Source organism: Gymnogyps californianus, chromosome 16 (assembly GCF_018139145.2).
Source record: "Gymnogyps californianus isolate 813 chromosome 16, ASM1813914v2, whole genome shotgun sequence".
NCBI classification, from domain to species: Eukaryota; Metazoa; Chordata; class Aves; order Accipitriformes; family Cathartidae; genus Gymnogyps; species Gymnogyps californianus.
In genome coordinates this window covers 17,002,789-17,026,191 of record NC_059486.1, presented here as the reverse complement: position 1 = coordinate 17,026,191, position 23,403 = coordinate 17,002,789, and the positions used below count along the sequence as shown (strand labels likewise).

At 43.0% G+C, this 23,403-nt stretch overlaps 1 protein-coding gene across 1 annotated transcript in view; it reads right to left on the bottom strand.

The window, feature by feature from the left end:
* ZNRF3 (zinc and ring finger 3) overlaps positions 1 to 23,403 on the bottom strand; it is a 102,424-nt gene that overhangs the window by 2,933 nt on the left and 76,088 nt on the right. The window contains exons 3-8 of the mRNA XM_050906869.1: positions 11,917 to 11,991; positions 8,334 to 8,465; positions 7,278 to 7,388; positions 5,886 to 6,053; positions 3,613 to 3,715; positions 1,065 to 2,810 (exon numbers count right to left, since the gene is read on the bottom strand). Coding sequence (XP_050762826.1) covers positions 1,065 to 2,810; positions 3,613 to 3,715; positions 5,886 to 6,053; positions 7,278 to 7,388; positions 8,334 to 8,465; positions 11,917 to 11,991 — 2,335 coding nt within the window. The remainder of the gene's footprint in view (positions 1 to 1,064; positions 2,811 to 3,612; positions 3,716 to 5,885; positions 6,054 to 7,277; positions 7,389 to 8,333; positions 8,466 to 11,916; positions 11,992 to 23,403) is intronic.

Here is a 23,403-nt window from a genome sequence, read left to right as displayed (position 1 = left end):
TGCATCTAGAATATTCCGTCCAGTTTTGGGGCTCCCAGAACAAGACATTGACTGACTGGAGAGAGTTCAGCAGAGAGCCAAGATGCTCAGAGGGCTGGAGCACTCACCCTGTGAGAAGAGGCTGAGGGATTGGGGCTTGTTCAGCCTGCAGAAGGGAAGGCTTCGGGGGCACCCCCTAGCAGCTTTGCAATACCTACATGGAGGTTGTCACAACGATGGAGCCAGGGTCTTCACAGGGATGCATTTTGGACAAGAGGTAAGGAGCTTAAGTTGAAACATGAGATGTTCAAACTGGATATAAGGAAAATCTTTTCACCGTGCTGGCAGTCAAGCACGGGAACAAGGGCCCAGAGAGGGAGAGCACTCTGCGTCCCTGGAGGTTGTCATGGCCTGACTGGATAAACTTGGTCTAATCTGACAAACTGAGTAACTTGGTCTGATCTCAGAGCTGGCCCTGCTTTGAGCAGGAGGTTGGACTAGATGATGGCCTGAGGTCCCTTCCAACCTACGGTACCCTATGATTCTACGAACACCCTTAAAAACAGCCCTGGCAAGGCAGGTAAGGAATACCCCCTTCATTCTGCAAGTGGTTCTTTTTTCCCCTTGCGTATGTCCACAGCAGAGACTTTCCCACATATTCTTCTACAGCAATTCCAAGTTTTTCACTCATTTTTTTAATCCTTCAGCTTGTCTGCCCCCTCCCAGCACTGTGGCCTTGCCTACTTAGGCAGCTCACCACTGCTGCCATGACTGGCACAGTGTCCCTGGCTGTAGGAGCTCTAATGGGGGCCTGGTACTAGCAGTCGCTTTTCCCCCTTCCCACAAAGGATGAGTATGAAAGCTCTTACAGGGTTAGATAGTAAACTACCATCTTCTATTCCTCTATGACCAAATGAGCATAGGTAACAAGAGAATAACACTTTTGGGCGAAGGATTAGTCAATAACCTGCTCTTATGCAAAGGATGGCAGTAACCTTTATGGCTGCAGGTACCTAGGAAGCTGGCAGCATTTCATACGCTAGGACAGAAAAGTAGCGAGTAAACAAAAAAAGCACACATATTACCTGCGGCCTTTGTGGTCGTCATCAGCTTCTGGGAGTTCAGAGTGGGACTGGGAAAGAGCATTCCAGCTTCCTCCTCCTGAGAGTAGTTCTGCTGCAGGAATGACGTTGCCTCGTAGCACACCTCCCTCTCGTCCCGTACCTCTCCTATACCTTGGCAGTGCAGGTAAGTATCTAGCTCAGGTGTTCCATCCCAGGAACTACAGCCTCCTGTGTGGGTCCCTTGGCACTCTGTAGGTAGGATCAGCTCACAGTCTCTGTCCTCAGGAATTATGGGAATGCGTTGACCTAGATCACATACACCCTTACAGCAGCTTGGCAAGGTGTCATCAGGAAGCGTGTACTGCACATTCACTGCATAGTCTTCTGTATAGCAGCCACCACCTCCACTGCCACTGTTGCTACTACAGGCTACCTGCTTCTCTTCATAGAAGCAGCAGGGCAACCCCTCATATTTTACCCCATCTGTCCTATGCAAGTGGTCTGAGTTAATACTGTACAAGCCCGGGGTGTTCCCTGACTGTGGTTCTATTCCTGGGCCACACGTCCCCCACAGCGGAGAGCTAAGGAAGAGTGCACTACAGTCAGCTGTCCCATTGCTAGGCTCCAGGGCAGAGTGCTGGAGTTCAAAGCAGCATGCGCATGCTTGCTCCATAAGCGGCCCTGCTATCTCTGGATTCTTCCAGTTCCTTTTAACATCCAAGGCAGCACCAGGAGTGGCCTCATGTCCTCCCTCTGAGGTAGTGCCATTTGGATCCCTGTGCTCTAGTGAGGAATTACTGCTATAGTTCATATCCATGCTGCAATTAGACAGTTGGTCCCCTGAGGAAGAAGCTGGCACAGGCCGGCAGTCAGCACCCACCAGACTGTGACCATGAGCTGGAAGCTCATCCTGGTGGGGGCCCTCCAAGAGAACAATTGCACCCCTATTTGCACCACCAACCTCACCCACTCGGCAAGGGCTTTTACTGCGGTAAACGTATGGGTCATAGTCACTGCTCAAAGAGCTGCGAAAGGTGGAGCAGCTCCCATAAACCCCTTGGTTGCTGACCTCAGTGCAGTCAACCATGGAATCACTAGAGGAGCAGTGGCACTGACCAGAGCTGCTGCTGCTGCTGTCACTCCCAGGGCAGTCAGCCAAATACCCACTGCACACTGAACGATGACCATGATAGCAGCTAAAGCTGGAGGTACTGCCACTCTCCAAGCGGGATGAGGGCACTACATGTACCACAGGAGGGAAAAGCATGCTGCTACCAGGCTGAAAGGCACGGGAAGGACCCTTTGAGGAAATGCCAGCTGGAAGCTGTCCATCTTGCTCAGGGTAACTAAGGCCTTGGAAGTAGTAGTGCTGATACATGGTCTCATATTGGGAAAAGCACGCTGCTTTGGAAAAGTTGCGTCCACCAAACTTGGGTCTTCGGAAGTTGTGAGCTGGAGAGTAAGCCCTATGTTCCAGGCTACAGTGATGCGTGTTCAAAGCATGGTCCAAATGAATAGGCTGGTAACTTCGGATATAGGCTGGGGACGGGGCTTGGTAGAGGCTCTGTTCACCGTGTCGCTCAACCGTAAGTACTGTGATAGGGTTTCCATGAGGGTCCATGCTTGTCCGAGTGGGATATGCTGTTATCTGGTTTGTTCTGTGCACCCGGCCTGGGTAATGGACAGGCAGAATCACCCTCTGCTGCCGGCTGCGTGCTGGGTTGATGGATTCCAGACAGACTGGACCTGCATTTCCCTTCTTCTGTTCTGAATGAGAGAAATAAGAGTGGAGAAGTAGGAGGGAATAAAAAGGAATATACTTTATGCAAGAAAGAAGGAAATTTTGTTCTGAATTTCGTTACATTACACACACAACAGAGTTTAAAAAAAAAAAGCACCAACTTTTTACACAGAAGGAAAAATAACAAAACAAAGAAAGTTAGTCAAGAGCATCTGCCTGGAAGCCTTTGAAACACTCAGTTGTATTTGCTTAAAAAGGAAAAGAAGTGAAGTAATTTCAGATACTGTTCTCACATATGCAAAACCTTCTGCTTACACAGTATTCCTGATCTTGCAGGTTAAGAGCAAGGCTGGCAGTCATTGCCCAAGTTTTCACTTTACACATTACTTTACATAAATGTGTATTAATAGAAAACTTTTTCAAGATAGAGGAAATGGAAGGGGAGAGGGCAAGTAAAGGAAACCACATTCCAAGTTACAACACCACGGAAAAATAAAAACAATACATCGTCTCTTCTTTATAATTACCAAGAGAAAACATACCCATCTATTATATCCATTTGTCCTCCTTGCCTTCAGAAGCTGACCAACGCTGCCCTCTGCTGGGCATCGCACCCAGAACGAGGGAAAACCAGGAATGTGACCTGTTATTCCAGGGCACGCAGTCATTTTCAAAGAACTTAGTCCTAACTGTATTTCTAGGGTTGCCTTACAATAAAGGCTATGAGCTCTATGGAGATTTACAAACATGCACAATTTCTGTTTCATCTTGTAAGCTGTTAAGTCCGAAATGGACGACACAACAGAGCATCCATACTGCAGCACTTACCGATGATGTTATGGCGGCAGTGAGGGCAGGTATGGTGCTGCAGTAGCCAAGGATCCACACATTTCTTGTGAAATCGGTGAGTGCAGGGAATGACACGCAGTTCCTACAGGAACAGGTAAAGGAACATGAAAAAGTACTCTTTCCTAATGAGTGAATTGGCCAGGCTGGATGGAGTTTTGAGCAACCTGGTCTAGTGGAAGGTATCCCTGCCCATGGCAGGGGGGTTGGAACTGCATGATCTTTAAGGTCCCTTCCAACCCAAACCATTCTGTGATTCTATGATTCTAATTTTTCACAGCTTATTCCTAGATTGTTCAACCTAGCTACTAAATGGATCAACTCCTAGTCTCGAAGTGATAAGAAGGAGAAAAATGCCATCTGTTCCAACACAGCCAAAAGCACAACAGCTAGTGATCAGCTGTCACTGAAAGAATAGTCTGCAGGCACATTAGAACTCCATGCAGATATACCACATTTCTTCAGGACACTTTCTACTGTGTGTCCCTATGACCTAACACCTTGAAGGAGCCCATCATTAAAGTTTTTCTTAATATATTAAATGAACTTTAAAAAAAAAAAAATCAATAAAGTCCATTTAATGATGCGTCTTGCCTACAACTATTAGCAATGGAAAACACTCAGGGAAAAGCAAAAACAACACAGCATATATGATACTCTTTTCCTTGCCCAGCAATCTCATCTTTCAGCTATTATCTATTTACAGGGTTTCCTGAGTCTGCTGGATTACCAGTTCAGAAACCCACAACAGATCTTTCTTCCAAGCACTGCTCAAGCCTCCCCATGAGCTCAGGTTTTGAATTTGTAATATGCCTTTGGCAAGAAGTTCCACAGGGCTACTACCTGCTGGCGGAGAAACACCATATTTTGACTCACATTGGGTCCTAGCAGTTTCATTTAATTGCACCCAATCTTGTATTGGAAAAAAATGAATGTCTGATTCCTGTTCATGCTCTCCATTCATGATTTTGTACTCCCTCCGCCCCCACGTAATCTAGGACTAAACAGTCCTAGCCCACTCAGTCATTTTTTTGTACAGAAACCATTCCAAATCTTTGATCACTTTGTGACCGCCCTTTTCTGAAGCACCTTCATTTCCAGCAGATCTTTTGTGAAATGAGATTGGAAGTACACACAGTACTCAATGGGAGAGCATGACTGAACTTACACAGTGGTGTAATTATGTTTTTTGTTCAGTTCTCCAGACCTCCCTCTCTCATTTCTAATATCCGATTTGCCTTTTTGACTGCCACAAAGCACTGATCTGCTTTCACAAAGCTATCTAAACCAGCTTCAAGATCTTGCTTCTGAACAGTAATGCTCACCTCACAACCCATCACCAATACATGCGAAGCTCTTCGCTATGTATATCACTTCGTGCTGGAGTTCATGCATGAACTTCCTGTCCAGTCAGTTTTGTACAGCCCTTCTGAAGTTCTTGTCTGCCTTCATCCATCCTTGGTACTCTGAATAATTTCCCATCAGCTAACTTCATTAACTTCCTGTTTGTAGCTTGTAGCACTCAAATACTGCAGCTGGTATTTTCTATTGCCTTAAAAATGATTAATCTTTTATGAACCATTTCAAAATAAAATGTCCTCAAATAATTTTGTATATGGAAATTTAAAGCTGTGATTATTGACTGCCTTTATTCTAAGAAGCCTATTTTCTATTTCATCCTTTCATTGCTTCCTCTGGGTAGAACTGTGTCACAGAAGGCAAGCACTGACATCAATGCAGCAATGGTAACTGAGGAGTCAAAAACGTTTCCTGAACCTTCTGCCATCTCCTCCTTCTCCTCCTCTGGTTTCCCAGCAGTGCTGTGTACCTGACATTTTAAAGACCAGGTGCCATCAAAGCTTGAGAAGCAAAACACAAAATGTATCCCTTATGTCCAACAGAGCTTGCATGCACCATCACCTTAGCACACAATTTGTTAAATATACCCAGAGAACTAAATGCTGAGGTAACCCTGACTTCTTTACGAGTTCTTCCTCAGAAAAGCAACTTGACGGAGGTAGCAACTTGCAGAATGAGATCCCTCACCTCTCGCTTTGTAGTATGGGGAAAAGCCCTTAAGATTTCCTTGGGAGCTGCAGAATGCAGTTGAGACTGAGTTGGCTACTCAATGCAATCAGTCTGGCAAGCGGCACCACCTCAGTACACAATGTACCCAACAGCTAACCACGTACCACAGTGCTAAAATAAACCAGCTACATTGTCAGCCCATGTTGAAGAAACCATTTATCCTTTACCTCCCCATCAATGTACTTCTCCAAGCAGATGGCACAGTCAGAGGTGGAGCTGCTACTGAGTGTGTCCAGTGCTCCACAGCTACCTTCCCGGTGTCCCTTACTTTTCGACTTAAACTTCCTGGTCTCCATTTTTTCCAGTGCTTGCACTGCAAGCCTGTTCATGGAATTCTACAACAGAAGAAAGAAAAAAAAAGAAAAAAGAAAAAAAAGGCAACGCTGCTGCATAGAGGACTATAGTGTAGCAGCAGAGAAACACCACCACATCAAATTAATGTATCTTACCAAATCACGTCAGGCCCAGACTAATGTACAATTTCATAAATTAAGCAGAGAGAAGGCCAATTAGAATTTAGATCAGAAGCCTCATGAAAAGAACGTATGCCACATGCAGTAGTGAGAATGATAAGGTACTTTGAATTGAAACAGGGTGAAGGTGCTGACAATTGGGATACACTGCAACTGCTCAATTGACAGGCAGCGACGATTCAAGGCAACATGTAAGACTTGGCCAGGAACTTTTTTTGAACTGTCAATATTGACTGTAATGACCCATTATGCTGTTACCACCATATTACCAGAAGCAATACTTGAGAGAGGGATTAAAATGAAGTGTTACTAAATTAGCTGTATCATTTCCCCCTCCCCCAAATTTAATCCATAGTAGAAGTTTAGGAAGGCAGTAGACTGTTTTCATTTTACTGTAGAATTTATCATCCCCCTTTTTAACACTGTTTTTTAACACTGCTGTTGGCCCATAACATCTTTGGATTCCTACTCAATATGTCCAAAGCAAGAGCCCTAAGCATATACAGTGCTTTGCATTCCTTTTACATGTATATACTGGACAGTTTACAACTACAAACTTCAGAGTCCATTAGCTTCCATTTGCTTTCCCTTTCATGTTTGACAGAACAAATTCAAAGTATCTCACCTAGAATTTCTCCTAACCAAACTTTTCACCTTGCAAACCTCTCCCATTAAGAATCAACAGAAGTTATTCTATTGAAAAGAGTTGCAATTTATTTTCAATCCTGATATTCTCTCCACAATACAGCAACAAGAGCTTGGACTTCTTTAGAAGTACGCCAATGCTACTGATAATCAACCTCAGAACGACCAGAAATGTTCTTCCTTCCCAATGGCTAAATGGACTACTTCTGTACTCTTTTCATTTCAGGATTTAACAGAATGAACATCACAGGTCAATGTAGATCTCCTTGAAAGACATTTCCAAATTTTTCCAAAGGCCTACATCCATGGATAAAACCCTTTCCACAAAGATGGCTATTGTAAGTCAGTGTCCAGCATTTCCAAAAGTAGCGAGCAAGTTCTAGGACAAAGTAAGAGAAGCTAACTTTCAGCATTCAGTGAATATCCCATTACTGCTCTTACCTGACTACGTCGCTGTTTCAGTTTGATCTTGACAAGAAGAATGAGGCAAACAAGAGACACAACCACAAAGAAGGCCAGGAAAATTCCCATATCAAAGTACTCAGTGGGTTGCTTAAAAATTAAAACAAAAATATTATTTTTCCTTCCTTTAGATCATACTCAAACCTATTGTTCCTTTCTCTTCTCTACTTTCTCAGTGGTCATTGTCAAATGTACACAGTCACAATGGCAAACGTCAAAGTACACATTGTTCTGTTCATTAACTAGGATTCTATCAGACAAAACCTGGGTTTCATATGTCACTGCAAGTGAATGAAATACATAGAATGCCAGCCACGAGATGTCAGATTTACAGTGTCTCTGAACTGATCCCACAAAACCCAGGTTTTTTAACTGAGTGAATCACACTAACACAAATTTTCATGATTTATTGGTTTGCTTGTATACCTAAGTGAGCGGAAATCAACATTTGAATTTTCAGTGAATGGCCCACTTCTCAAATACGTTTCTTAACAGAAGAATTCCATAAAAATACCACAAAACCAAAGTGGTAACTGAGACATGGATGACCTCTAGCTTTGTTCTTCTTCTGTAAACTACATGTAGAGAGTGTTCAAAAAAACTCTAGAAAACTATTTTACGTTACAATTACAAATATCAGATATCAAATAATTAACCCATGTTTAAAATACCACACAGAATTATTAGTTAACATAGGGCAGACTACCCTACAAATCTGAACTACCAGGAGTGTGCAATAATGAACTTAATTAATTAATAAAAAGGAAAACTTCTATTATATAAAATTTTTAGCCATTTATATATTCAAAAGAATCCTCATGAAAGACAGCAGGTGCTACATTGCGGATTCTATACTTACATCAAGTGTAGCTGCTTGTCCACAGTGCAGCTGCTCAATTTATTTAGGTCAACAGAATTTCACATGTATTAATGCTCATGGGGAGCATCAAAACATCTTCACACTCAGTGCAGTTAGCAAGCACTGCATGAAGTAACAGCAGTGTAATACCTAGATAAAGTTTCTTAAAGTCTCACCCGTGGGGGGCGATGCTGAATCCTTGCTCGTGCCACTTTCTGTTTGTTAACTATGTTCATTAGCTTGACAGCATCAGCACCCTTCACATACACCACTGGTCTCTTCAGAGGGTCCTCTGAGCCCTGGTTCAGCTAGAACAAAAAAATAATCTACTCAAAAGGCACGTTTCAGGAAAACTACCTCTCTTTTGGACAATGGAGAGAAGAGTAAAGGAATATGAATGTGGAATTGATTCAAGCACTAATTGTTCTCTTCTGGCATAGACCTTCACTTAAGTATTCCACAGAGTTAAACCTGAATTAAACTTTTGACTTAAGCTGCTTTTTTTTTACTGACCAAAACTAAGATTATGGATAAGCAAATGTTATTTCCGAACAGTACCTTTAACTTAACCGCATTATGTGCCAGTGCATATATTACACTGTAGTAAGTTAAACCTCATAATGAAGAAGAATAAAAACCTGGCATTCCAAAAAAATTGACCTTGCTACATTTTCTGAACCTTTTGTTGTTTCAACTTTGTAGTTACATTATTCACATACAAATTTCTTCGGCTTTCTGAACAATCTCATGTCAGAGTCCTGTCTTTCAGGCTCTTTGTACCTAGCCAATTTATTAACATCTGTAATTTCTTATGTTTAACTCAGCAAACTCATTCAAACAGTTACTTGTGTTCTAGCAACCACTACAGCTATTGATTGCAGGATGGGGGCCTCAAAGACTAAAGCATATGAGTAGACAGCTTAATTCACCCTGAAACCTCCTTCCAGGTCCAGCTAAGTTTTTTTGAAAGGCCAAATCATGGAATCGGAAAATAATATGGGTGGGAAGGCACCCCACGAGTCCAACCTCCTGGTCAAGGCAGGGTCAACCATGACACCAGACCAGGCTGCTCAGGGCTTTATACAGTCAGATGTTGAAAACCTTCAAGTGTGGAGACTGCGTAACTTCTCTGGCCAACAAATCCAGAAAAACAATCTGCCAAACCAGAGGGGGGGATAACAAGACGAGAATTGTTCTGTTACAAAATGGCACCATCATGATAAATTCATATAGCTTATTCTGACCCACGAGAAAAATCCTAGTATAGAGGCTGGTTGATACAAAACAAGCAAGGCACTGACAAGCAGATGGAAATGGTACAGGGGAAAGGAATGAGACGACAGGAGTGTGAGCAAATTGAACAAGAGTAGCATATGGCAGAGATACCAGATCTACATTGTTGATATCTACCTGTTACTTCTAGCTAAAACATGTAGAAATTACCAACTGACCAGTCTATCATCCTGCTTACAAAGTACTCTACTTAATCTGTCCAGATGATGGTGACAGATTTCACTGAGACTTTAAAACAGATTCTTCCTAGTATTTGACTGGGATTCTGAGAACACTGGTCAAACTATTCTTAAGACAGATGTCTTTTGAAGAGCTAAAAACTAGCTGAAGTACTTAAATCCAAGCCAGGGATCCTATGTGTCTACAAGGCTTGCTGGCCTAAGGCCAAATTCAATCACTGTCCGTACGCTCCCAGACACATATTCTCTCTCAAGCTTTCCTAAGAAAGAATTCACCTGATTCCTCAGTAGCATTTGCACACTGCCAGACTCTTGCTAAACGTGATGCTCTGCATGCTGTTACTCCTCTTCAAACTATGCAAAAGTAAAACTAAGAAACAAATCAGACTTCACGGAGCATTTCTGAAAGTTTCATTCTTAGTCTACGGCAGAAGACAGATCAATGGCAATAAACCCCACAAAATCTGTATGTAAAGCCCTTTCATTTAGTAGCAATTCTGCTACCAAATTGTCCGAGGACAATTCTTCTCCTGATCAGGCCTGCTTCCTATTTCTGTTCATTGACTGGCAGGAAGGATCGCCTTCCATAATACTCCACTCCTCCCCTTCGAAGCACTCTCCCTTAGTTGTTCTGTTGCTTGGTAACAAGCATACCTAGGAAAGCTTCCTAAACAGCTCCCCTCAGTGTCTTAGGATACCTCCATTTGAATCAGAGATACTCCAGATTAACTCATGTCAGTTTTTCCTCCATTGTTATCCATCTGTTGTTTTCCACAATTCCATTGTGAGTGCCAAAATGGTATTTATTTTAAAGACAAATTAATTAGTATCCCCTGATGCCAAGGGTTCTGAAGACTTTGCCTGAGAATCACAATGCACGAAACACAAGTGTCCAGAGCAGCATGAGAAGGGAGCCAATCAAGTAACTCTTATGCTTAGAGTATGAAAGCTAGGTCTAGTCATTCCTCTCCTGTTTGTGAGTGTTTGCATAGGCTGCTGCTCTGTCCTCTAGCAGAGCCTACTTTGTCAGCTGCTGCACTAAGCAAGCCACTAACCTCCTTCCATTTTATTGGTACACCCAAAATATTCAATCATCCACTAGACTAGTTTCCCAGCTATTGGGGACAGTTGCACCCAGTCTATTATCAAGAATCAAGGAAGGACAGCTGTTGCTGGTAGAGGGAAGAGGGCAAGAGGCAGTAACTCAGCTTTGCAAGTTCAGAGCAGGGTGGCTGAAAGTAACTGGAAGCTGTAATACAGAGAAAAAATTGGAAAAAGACAGATTACATCTTTGTGCAGATAACTTTTCTGTGTATAAAAGGGGAAAAATATCCCTGAGAATGTTTGCAAGATCAAGGCTGCAGCCTTGATGTACACGCAGAGCACAGTTCTCAAAGCATCCATTGCACACGGTCTGCATTCCTTTGTCCAACAGATGCTCATTTCAGAATTAAAGCCAGCCTTTTTAATGTAAACATTGATGGTCTCTCTTTTCCCCAAGAAATTCAGGCTGCACTTAAAAACATTCAGCTTCACTTGTTTCTGCTGTAGCAGAAACAGCAGTTTTGTTTCAAGACAAAACAAAACTAAACCAAATGCAGGCTATTTTCGTGCTTGTTATGTTTCTTCTCTCTACTCAAATAACTCAGAATTCGCTGAAAGGATCTTGTCAAAGCATTTCACAGAGCTATTACCTCACCCACTTCAAATGAAAAGATGGAAGTTGTACCGAGACCCCAAAAAAATAAAAACCCTGCTTGTCCACAGAATACATAGGCCAGAAATCATCAGCTGTGAACAAGAAAGAAATGTTTATAAGTTTTGTAAGAATCTTGTTTAGAACCAGGTTTGAAAGCTATTTTGCAACCTCAAAAATAGCAGCTGCTCAACAATACTATCGATCACAAGCTGGGTAGGGCGAAACACCCTGTGTTTTGCACACAGAGCTGGGCAAAGAAAACCTCCTTGACTAGATAATGGGCCACAAAAAATTTGCCTCCATCCCTTCTCAAAACCTCAATCCCAGACCTGGCTTCTGGATTCTAGCAAAGGCTAGAAGAAAAATATAACTCCCCAAACTCTTCTCTTTCTACCACATTCTCAACACCTCCATTGCTTCTTGTCTGCCAGATGAGCAGGAAAACCACAGCACCATGTTACCCAGGGTCAGTAGCTGCATGTCTTAAGGCAGGTGTGCTCTGAGACCTGTATGGTCTCAAGTCTTGCCTCAGCAACCCTAGAAGAACCCAACAGAGACTGTAATAAAACTAGGCTCCCTTCTTCATACCTGATCAATGGCATCTGGGTTTTCAGAAACATCAAAGATGACCGCTGTGGCTCCTCGCTGTACTGCTCGTTTTGCCTGCAATAAGAAAGACAGCATCCTCAGTCCCACCCCAAAAGATGACTTCTTACCTCAAAAATGACTCCCTCTCCTCACCTCCAGATAACAAACTTAACATTTTGTGTTTCTGTGTAGTTAAAACAAATGACAGAGTAATTACAAACACGGGAGTTCCTGAACCAGCATGGAATGTAGTTAAACTTCACTACAGCTTCTACAATCTCTCTGCCCCTTCCTTCTCAAACTCCTCCTTCAACAAGCTTTTAAAGGAATTCAAATGTGATTTAGACCCTCTAAAGACTTTAAATATAAGAATTTTCTTAAACTAAATTATGTTCTTTTTCTCCATGTTACTTGGAAGCACCTTTAAGAACAATCTTCCCGGTGATTTGGGGTGGAGAGACAAGCTCACTAGTGTAGAAAGTAAAGGTGGACCACGTTCTTTACACCTTTTCAGTGTCAATCTCACAGTCATGACAAACTCCAGCATATCACAATCCTTGCAAAAACTGCCTCAGAGAATACTGCTCTTTCTGACCATTAGAGGTCAGAACTGTTGCATACACCACTTCTTATGCAGATAAGATCAGACCTATTTAAGTGCACCTATTTAAGGCTTTTCATCAAATACGCAGTCCAAGCCTGGAGTTACCAACAGCACAGGGGAGATTACTAGAACATAGTAAAACCCTCTGGGATAGAGGAAACAGTGTTTTAACCACCGAGGCTACGACAGGGTATTTTTACCCGTTTCTGCCACTGTGCCTCTGTACGTTCTGTTCAAATGTTGCTCAATGGCTCCACAGAGCAAACATTCCCAGTTAACTTTTCAAAGCTGTTACTGCCTTTGTTGGATGCAGAATGCAAGTAACTATTTCTCCAAGCGATGACAGCTATCACCATCACAGTACTAAACAAGAGGACACTGGCTGTTCGTAGAGACTAGCAGAACCTGAACTTAAATTGAGATATAAAAGAAACATGAATGTGATAAATTATGAAATATCAGTGTTTTCCAAGAAGAATGAATGCTGGCCAGTACAGAGATGTTAGTTTGAACACCTACAGGTCACTTTCTTTGCTCTATTCTTTTATTTTGTTTTTTAAATCAACGAAGCTCATCAGACAGTGCATGAGGAAAACCAACTCCCAAATGGGGTCTCTCTCAGCCTAGCAGGTATTTGTCCCCTTTGAAGTCAGCACACCTGGCTAATCACTAATAGCTGTTAGGGGGGAAAAGTTAAAAGGAATCTATGAGACATTCTCCATTGCAGTGGTCCTGAGGTGAAAGCTCATCCAGGTTTTCCTAGAAGGCACCTTTTACAGGCATGCAGCACTTGTAGAACTGTTCAGGCCATTTAGATTGTTCTTTCAGGATGGTCAGTCAACAAGCAAGGCACTTTGATCTCTGAAGATATTTTAAGAGAGATTTTGCAGGCTGGTTCAGAAAAAAACCCTTGATTTTGTGAACACACTGAATGAGCAGTACATAGTGCAGCAATTCAGTAAGTTTCCACCAGCAAGATGTAACCTGTATTCCTTACTTTGTCTTGCAAAATCAGATGCTAAGGGATGAAAAGTACCAATTGAGTTAAAAAATCGTGCTGGAGAAGATAACCGTCTGCCACCTCCCGCCTCCCGCCAACTTGCTGAGCTAGGTTAACTCTGGCCAACTGCAACCAGCGCTCTGTGCCCGGCCCCAAGCAAGGGCAGGCTCCCGCCGCCTTTCACCAGTAGTCCTCACTCGCCGCTCGCGGCCGCTCCGCACCCTCGCCACTCGCCCTCCCGTGCTGCCGGCCACCCCAGCACGAGGCTCGCCGGGCCCACAACCGCGCAGCGCAGCGCAGCGCAGCGCAGCCGCCGAGCCGCAGCCCCAGCGCCACCGCGCGCACACCGCCCCCGCGGGGCGCGCAGCCCCTGCCCGCACACGCTGCCCCCATCCCCGGAAGTGACGTCCTGCCCAGGGGCGCGAGGGGTGCTCGGCAGCCGTTGGGAGAACTGGGAAACACGGATTTTTTTTTTTCCCCTGGCTCGGGTGTAAATCCCGATCCCAAGGAGAGAGATGACGTGCTCGCTCTCGGAACGCGTACCCGTCCCTCGCCGGAGCCACTGGGGAGCCCGGCCCTGCGCAAGGCCCCGGGTGCCGGAGAGACCTGTTGGCAGAACGGGGCCGCCGCAGCGGAGGCCGGTTAGGAGGCGACCCTCCAGCTCCCGAGCACCCTGCGCGGGAACGACCAGGCCGCCCGCGGCGACGCGGGAGCGACAGGCGGCGGGGAAGGTGCGTGCCGCGGCGGCGCGCTGCGCGGCGCCCGCTCCAGCGCTCCCGGGCCTCCGGCTCCGCGGCTTGGCGGCAGCCCGCCTGACCTTCCAGGTTTCGCTGGCAAGAGATCAGAGAGCAGCCGCGAACACACCACAGGCTGCCGCTCCTCGCCGCTCCCCCCTTCCTCCTCCTCCTCTCCTCGAGCTCGTTTCTAAAACCACTGCACTTTGTTGAGGAGCGAACGAGTGCGAGCAAGCTGGGGCCTGAGCGCAGACACTCTTTTTCCCTCTGGTATTCGCCTCCTTCCCTTCAGCTCAAGATGGCAGCCGGGGGCCCGCCGCGCACCTGGGGCTGGCGGCCCCGCTGCCCGCCTCAGGAAGCCGGTCGGCTCTGGGGAGGCAGCCTGGGCAGCCTGGCTGCCACTACGCCCCTCCTTCTGTAGGGTAATTAAAGCCAAAACGTCTTTGAGAAGACCCCGTCCACGACTCAGTAATCGGGACAGCTCAAAATAACCCAGCAATGTTAAGTCCCACTTAAAATAATGCCAGTCTATAATAGGCACGTGACTTTCTCATTTTGGGCTATTCAGCATTTAAAGGCTGCCCCTCAATCATTTTTCTAAGAAAAGTGGCCAAAACCTAGATCAAAAATAAAGACACAAGTTGGATGAGGAGGAAGAAAAAAAAAGTTGTAGTGGGACATGCTTTACCTTCACAATACCCATGGCAAACAAACGCATTTCCTCAATTCAATTCCCATGCAATTGACAGAAAGCAGTAAAGGTGCCAGGCATCCCTTTCTGAGATTATTTGTCTTCTGTGGTTTAAAATAAATGACTATCACTACATAGCAGTATTCTTCCTTTTCTGTAAAGGGGTAATAAAAAAACAAAAAAAAAATTGATAACTGCACTTGTAGTAATTCAAATGATCACTCTGTTGATAGTGACAACCACCTCCCAGTCTTTCTTTGCGTCCAGAGTCTGAAAGCCTTTACTACTACAGAGCAATGGACTCTGACCTGTTCCCTCTACATGGCCACTATATGCAAGCACCACCACCGTAACTTTTACTTTTTCTGTAAAGTGCTCCCACATCCCGACTGGAGCTCCATGCTCTGTGTAGATCAGCAGCTAACTAACTGCCTGACATGTAGAAACACAGGGCTCAATTGTGCAAAAACACTGACGTAGAGAGTACTAAGCATGCCTTGGTCCTAGAAGCAGGACTGGAAATGACAACAATCTTCAGCAAGCCTTGTATTGGCAATTCAAAAATTCTTTTGTCCTTAAGTACAAACATAATAAAACACAAAATATAGGTCAGATATAAGTAGGTCTTTATAGGATAGAGACAAGTCACCTGGCATCTTATTTGACAAGCACAACCTTAACTCACTGTGTGAAATTACTGTACTTTTTGCGGAAGGGAGATACGTTTTTTTACAGGGGGCAACTGACTGTTACTGGCATTTCCCCCTTGTGTTATATGTAATGGTGGTGTAAAAATAACGATGGTTTGTACTTCCAACCTATGCTACTATGTCTAAGTGCTGTGGTTGGGAACTGCCTTACTTAAAAAAAAAAAAAAACTCTTAAATTATTTCTGGTAAACGCAGCTGGTCAGCAAGGGAGACCTAACAAAAATCTGGGATTATGCAGCTCAGAAAAAGAGAAATCTCCTCAGTTTCTTCTTTCATTTTTAGGAATGAAGTTCCAGATATGGAAATTTGTTACAAAACCAAGGAGTCCTCCTCTGTGCATCTCTTGTCATGATCATATGTGGTAATCCCTGCAACATGAAGAAGGTTCATGCTGTTCACACGGCTGCCCTCTTTTCCTATATGACCTCTAACCAGCTCCCTGACTGTGTGCTCCCCAGATGAGGACACTGTTTAAGACAATCCCAGCCTGAATCTCATAGTGCTCATTGTATGAACTCAGAGATAGCTCTGATTAAGTTTCCTTTTCCATGTATTAGCCCCACCTTTAGGCCCCGTCGATACTGATTACAATGCAGTGGGAAGGCCCTCACAGGTCTGGACACTTACAGAAGGAGGAAAAAAATCTCCAGTTCTGGTTTTCAGATCTTCTGAGCAGTAGTAACTTTTGCAAATTCCTTTCACAGACCGGTTTCCGAGTGCCCCAATAAATACAGCTACAGTATTGCCAGAAGCACAGGGGCCAAAGAGAAGACAGAGCAACAACAAGCATTTTCAGTGGATGTAGATAACAGACTGGCCATGCAGAAGTAGCCTATACTGCACAACTGGAGGGGAAGAACAAATCTTTAGAATTGCTGAAAGGGCAAAGAAACAGGAAGAGGTCCATTTACAGCATGATAACATCATGGAGTGGTGATATGGGCAGAGCAAACCACCTGATGAGGAATAATATTTGTATTTAAAATTTATCCTAGCAATCTGGAGTAACAAAAGCAGTAAATGAAGTGCAGAGAATTTCAGTCCGTAACTGCACTGAACATTTTGCAGCAATGTATTGCAACCATCAGAGCAGCAAATGCTAGAAGCTGTATTCCAATATCCATTCTAACCTCTTCTTGTGTACTGATTTTACTTGTATATGGATTCAGACTCCATTTGAACTAATGTTTTTGTGTGTTGGTTTCAAGTTCTGTGATTTTTTACCCCCTGAAAGTACATGGAAAATCAGCTTAGCTCACAACTGCATATAAATCCCTATTCTTGTTGGTAACAGAATTAAAAGTAACTACCAGATTTTTTTTTTTTAATATTAGTGCCATTTAAAATTAGTATTTTCAAGTCCTCACAGCAGTTTCTATTGGATTTTTTCTTCTTTGTCTCTGACATGGTACTCAACAGCTTAAAAGTGGTTCAAAGACATTTCAGTTAATCATAAGCCAGGCATGGAACAATCAAGCAAGTTAGTAGTGTTTCCCCTTAGAAAGCAAAAAAACCCAAGCTTCAAAAATCTCCTCTCTTGTGCATTAATGATACTACAAAACTAAACATAATATCTAGTGTGAATAGGCTGAAAATAAAAAAGACAAGAAAGACAAGTGTCTAGGGGTTCTATTTAAACCTATTAGACCTCATATTGCAGCATGTCCAGAAGAATAAAAATCATTGCCTTGTCAATCTCACAGACCTTGTTCAATCTACAGATTTGATGAAAACAAGTAGACCAGAACAAAATGCAAGAAAGCAATGAATGATTCTGCCCTAAATGCACCAAGTCCAGGGCTGTATAATGGAACTGAATCTCTTAGGATGAAATAGGACCATCAAAGGATTGACAAAAGGTATCCCTGGTGCAGAGAGAAAGGAATATGTACCCGGAAACATATCCCCAGCTTCCTAGGTACATGCAAGTTGGGCCTGACGGGAGTCTAGTAATGCTTACTGACACCAGTCATGACTAAGGGACTGCAGAGAAAATGCAAAAAGGATTGTTTCTTTTGGACTGTTTATTTTGCTAACCCTTTACAGTAAACTTTAAGATTATCACTTGGATTAAGTCATCTGTTCAGTAGGGGAGAAGATGACAACAGCAGATGAAGGCAATCAAGCTCATGAAGAATGCTGTTGAAATAACCAGCAAACATTTGTACTTGTCTATATCATAAAATATAGAGAGTATGTACCTTGACTGTAACTGTTGTTAAGAGTTTCGGCCACTTCAGGAATCTTTTCAAATGACACCTTAAATTTTTCTTTGTAAATGAGCATTAAAAAGAGATCCGCCATTTGCTAGACTTCATTCAAACACCTGGTAGACATGTGACTATCTTCTCTAGTTGAATGCTGGATTTAGGTACCTCTAAAGTAACTAAAATGATCAGGGATACAAAACCCACCTTTGAATTTGCCCTTCCTCAATTCCTTAAACATCACCAGCCTAGGTCTTTATCTGCTGAAGAATACATTTGGCTACTTTATACTCGAAGAAAAATGTAAACAGACACAGTGTGTTTATTATGCATTTTAAAAGGATTTTTATTGCAAATACATAATATTGGCTTCATCTATGTTTCTGTAGTGTTTTAATTGGCACAGAGATTGTCATAGCTCATGGAGAACGCTGATGAAAAGTTATTTTAGAGTGTATTTTAGACACCTACTTGCTATGAACTCACTGTTGATTACCATTATCAATAAGATGCACATTAAATACTGTCTCACATTAAAATGTGTAAGAATTTACTAGACCCTGTAATCTAGGGAGGATGAGAGGAAACGCATATGACAGAAGTGTGACGAAAGTATCTTTTCCCATCTCCAGGCCTGAGGAAATTTGTTACTACCTCAAAGAACACCAGACAGATTTGAAGAGCTCTGCACTCCCTTCCTGTGGGCCAGACTAATACAATAAGGAAGCAACAACTTCCTTGATGAGACAAACTTTCAACCCGAGGGACCAGATGATTATTAAACAGGTGCACTGCTTCCTCTCATTTACTCAAATCAGGTAGGACAGCAACAATCAAAACAGTAAGGAGGTCAGCCACTTGCTGACATCTAGAAGGACCTTACACACTTGCACATACACACATTGCAAGTGCCTCCTCCTCCGCCTTCTAGTATGGCCCCATTCCAATTAATATGTCAGTTATTATGCAACAGTGGAGAAACCAACCTAAGAAGAAAAGCTGCTTAACAAGGTCCCCGTTTAAGAGAAGAATCATACCAACAACATTAGCCTTTATTAACTACATTTACTTCTTTGCCAGAGTTAGAATTCCCTCACAATATACAGCTGTATTTACATATGATGACATGACACTAATCTAATGGGTTGCAGAGAGTGAACAAATTACAGATGAGAGAAGGACCGAGGCTTGGAACCATAGGTGCGGAAATCAAAGTTCATTAATCACTTTTCGCTCTGCCATTTACATCAACATAGTAATGCATTACACATTTATTAAGATAGTAACTCCATACCTTCTGTTGAAAATGGCTATTGATAGAGCCAGATTACTACTTATAAAGACACTTTCTTTTTTTTTTTTTTGGTAAGTTAACATCCTAGATAAAACTGATGGACTAAAGCGAGAAAAAGATGCTTTAAAAGTATTGGCTGCCTGTGTAAGCCCACAGATATATTCTGCTGTTCTAACACTATGTTCTCACAAATGCTCTTACATTAAGAACTACGTATCTGTCTTCCTGGATTAGCCTCCTGGATTAGTTGGATCGTTCATCCAACTCTAGGAATTCTCTTCTTGGAACTTAGTGCGCTGTAAATAACAAATATTAATTATAACTATAGTATGTGGTACATGAGGGAGTTGATTTATTCTCTGGGTTAAGAAAATTATAAAGATGGGGAGGGGGAGACTGGGCAATGTAAATGCCAGTAAATGCCAGATGCCAGTAAACTGCTTTTAGCAAACTTTCGCAACTCCATTCCATCAGGTGCCAGCATGTACTATTAGCTGGTCCTCCAAAGTGAACAAGACAGGAAGCAGAAGAGTAAGGATATAGTATGCAGAAGACAGTCCTATGGATCCCAAAAGCAAAACATTGCTCTCAGTCAGAACTGAGGGAAACAGCACAGCTCCAACAGGTATAACCGTGGCTTTTTCCTCTTCCCTTTCCTTCTCCTTTTCCTTTTTCTTTTTTTCAATACATCTCATGCTTTTGGGGGCAGAAAATACAATAATTGGGTTGCTCTAACTCTGTGCAGAGATTGTTGAACAGAGTAGTCAAGAAAATTGGTTTATACATCCTTATTTCGCTGAGAACTGAGCCAGCCTGACCAAACTTGCATTCCCTCTGTCAGTTTTTGAGGTTTTCCCCCTCAATTTCTCTATGAACTAAAAATCATTGAACTTGAGGCATATTTTCTGTTTAACCCAGCCCATCAGATCCAATATTCCATGTCAGAACTCTCCACATTGTGGAGTTAGTGGTCATTAATCTGCCAAAAGAGTGGGATTATGCAAGCAGCGTGAAGTGGAATCTTTTTTATAGCCAATCCTTTCATCAGCTGTCTTTGGTCCTCTGAAGTAAGTGGTCAGCCTCTCACATAGCGTATTGGTAACATGTAAGCAACACTCAGTAGCAAGCAACTTGCATACTCTGTGACTCCAAGGAACATGATTTTCAATGAAAAGGTCCAGTGTCTTGCTTTATTGCTCTGGAAAGGTAGGTCAAGGATTTCAACAATCTTGACTGCTAGGGAATACAGCTGAAGGGATGAGGTTTCCATCTGCAATATTTCTCCAAAATAAATTATGGATATAGCAATTCAGTAGTCATGGTCTTCTCTTGAGCAGACTCAAGAGCAGCAAAATCTGTTCCAATAATTTTTAGCGCTCACAAACCAACTGATTTGCACCTGTTTTCTCCATATCAAGATCAAGTGAAACCACAAAGATGTAGACAATATTACCAGAGCTATGATACAGAAAATGCAGTACCAGGTTCTAGAATATTGGCTTTTCTAGTTGCCTTCTGCAGACATGTCCTCATTTGATTTTGTTCTATTAGCAGAGGACAACTTTGATGCTGAAATAAGCATCAGGAGCCTACATCATCAGGGTTTAACTTCTGCAGAGACTCTTGAGTTTTAAGCAGTCTTCGGTTAAGTATGGACAAACCCAGGAAGTTCTATACATGAGTGTCCTGGGTTCAGCTGGCATAGAGTTAATTTTCACAAGAAGCTGGGAGGGGGCACAGCCAGGACAGCTGACCTGAACTAGCCAAGGGGATATTCAATACCATATGACATCATGCTCAGTATATAACTGGGGGAGCTGGCCAGGGGAAGGAGGGATCGCGGCTCGGGAATGGGCTGAGCATCAGGTTCCGGGTGGTGAGCAACTGCATTGTGCATCACTTGCTTTATACATTCTTTTATTAGTATTATTGTTATTATTACTTCTTCTCTCCTTGTGTTGTCCTATTAAACTGTCCTTATCTCAGCCCACGAGGTTTTACCATTTTCTTCTGATTCTCCTCCCCATCCCACGAGGGGGGGAGGAGTAAGCGAGCAGCCGCGTGGTGCTTAGTTGCTGGCTGGGCTTAAACCATGACAGTGAGAAAGAGACCACTGGTTCTTACATAAAATGCATGATGAATCTGCAGGTCTGGACAAGCAGACGTTGCCACCGCCAGTTTGACACTTCAGTCAGCTGAACGGCGTTCTGACCCTGATGTTCTGAAAGCCCTTAACTTCTTCAGAAGAGAGGTATACCTTAAAGAACCCTATTAAACTGAGCAGTGGGTATGAACTGCACCCCCATTCTATGGATGGCAGCGTTAGATTTTCAATATGACAGAAATGGCATCACATGAAGCTAGGCAATAAAATCCAAACCTGTTTTTGGATATGATTGTGACTTGTGCTTGGGATAAAGGTTCTTTCTTCAAGCCAAGTGTAATCTCCTATCAGGACCAAGACACACATGGATTTCAGAAAGTTCTTTCCACCTTGATTCCATATCACAGCACAGCAGGCTTTATACCACTATACTTAGTACTGCAAAAAGGAAAGTACTCTTCACTGGACTACTTCAGATGCTCCTCCCCATAATGGGGCACAAAAGAGACATTCCATTAAGGAGGAGGAAAAAAAAACCCCCAAAACAGCTCAGCAAAATCTGTCAGTATGTTTAAGAACACCACTATATTGGCTGCTAAAACGTCAACTACAGTGGATATTACTATTCAGATGATTTTGAAAATACATCTGGAACACTGTCTCCTAAAGTAAGCAAGGATGTGTGTTTCCTATTGACATTTGACTATCCATAATATATTCAGTTAGCAGCAGCTACTGTTGGGGAAAAGAAAATACAATGCTATCTCATTAGCAGATTAAAACCCATTTCTAGCGCGGACTCACAATTGTACTTGCAAAAGCATGGAACATCAGCCACAGGCAAAGACACTCCAGTGAAACAGTCTGCTGCACTCTGCTTACCATCGAGAATCTTGCACAAAGATTCTGTTCATTCCTAATGCAAGGAATACACCTTTTCATTACAACGGTCAAACTGCAAAACCTCTTTTTCTCTCAGAGCTACAGAGAATACAGACAACAACATCTGAACAATACAGGCATCCCCTGTCTCTCTCCTACATTGCTATCAGGCTCAGTCAATCACCAAAAATACCTTGCCCCTTGAACCACCACTGGAGCTAGAAAGCCAGGCCACAGGCCAATTCTGCAGGGCAGAGGAGGAAGGAGAAAAGGACATCATCTACTTTGCAAACAGCAGAAGTTACAAATTAACCAACTGATGCCTCAGCCCTGTTAATGTACAATTCCCACTCATTCCAGAAATTAAGTTAAGCCAAGCATAAGCAGGATGCAGGATGCCATTTCAAACCCCTTCTGAGATAACGAAAAAGGAACTTTCAGATTTCTGTCTCAATGCAAAGGCAGAATATCACAACAAGATAGTCAAATCCCTGAGTATCACACCAGCATAAAACCCCTTCCTGACTGGAATACTCAACTTCTCTGGCACTTTGGGATATGTTTTATACGTGTGCCCTATAGATGCTGCATTATATGGCATTATGACAGTTGCTTTATCAATTAAGAAGTATAGAAATAGAAAGTGTGAAGCAGTATTTTTAAATTTAAAAATATCATCACAATTAAAAAACAATGTACTTCTCTGTAAAAAATTTTAAAAACTTAAAAAACTATGTACCTCTAGTTTAAGAAAAATACCACCTCATGCAGTACGTAATCGCATCAACAATATATACCAATGTGATCCATACTACTCGGTACTGAGAGGCTCTCAGTTAAAATGAGGAAGAAAAAACCACAAGTATCTCTCTTTTCTGGGGTTACGGAGAAACATTGTGATCAGTTCTGAGTCTAGACCAAGTAAAAACAACATGAAAAAGACGTTTATTTAATCCTGAACACAGGGAAGTCTGCTGATAGGAGCTGTGTTTCAGTACCAACCACTTCTGAGGCAGCTCAAACTCCTTCATATGCTGCTAATATCTCCTTTTCAGTTGGAGTATAGCGGGCCTCAGATCCTCGATATCCCCGACTCCAAAACCCTAGGGGTCGACCTCAGGTCTCCCCAGGTGCTTTCTGCCAGAGACTCCAGGTAGGGCCATTCTCCCCGGCTGCGGTGTAGAGCACATTTTTAACATCTGGTCCTGCCCGGACCGGCCCAAGGGCTACTGCATGAACTATCTCCCGTTTAATCTGTTCA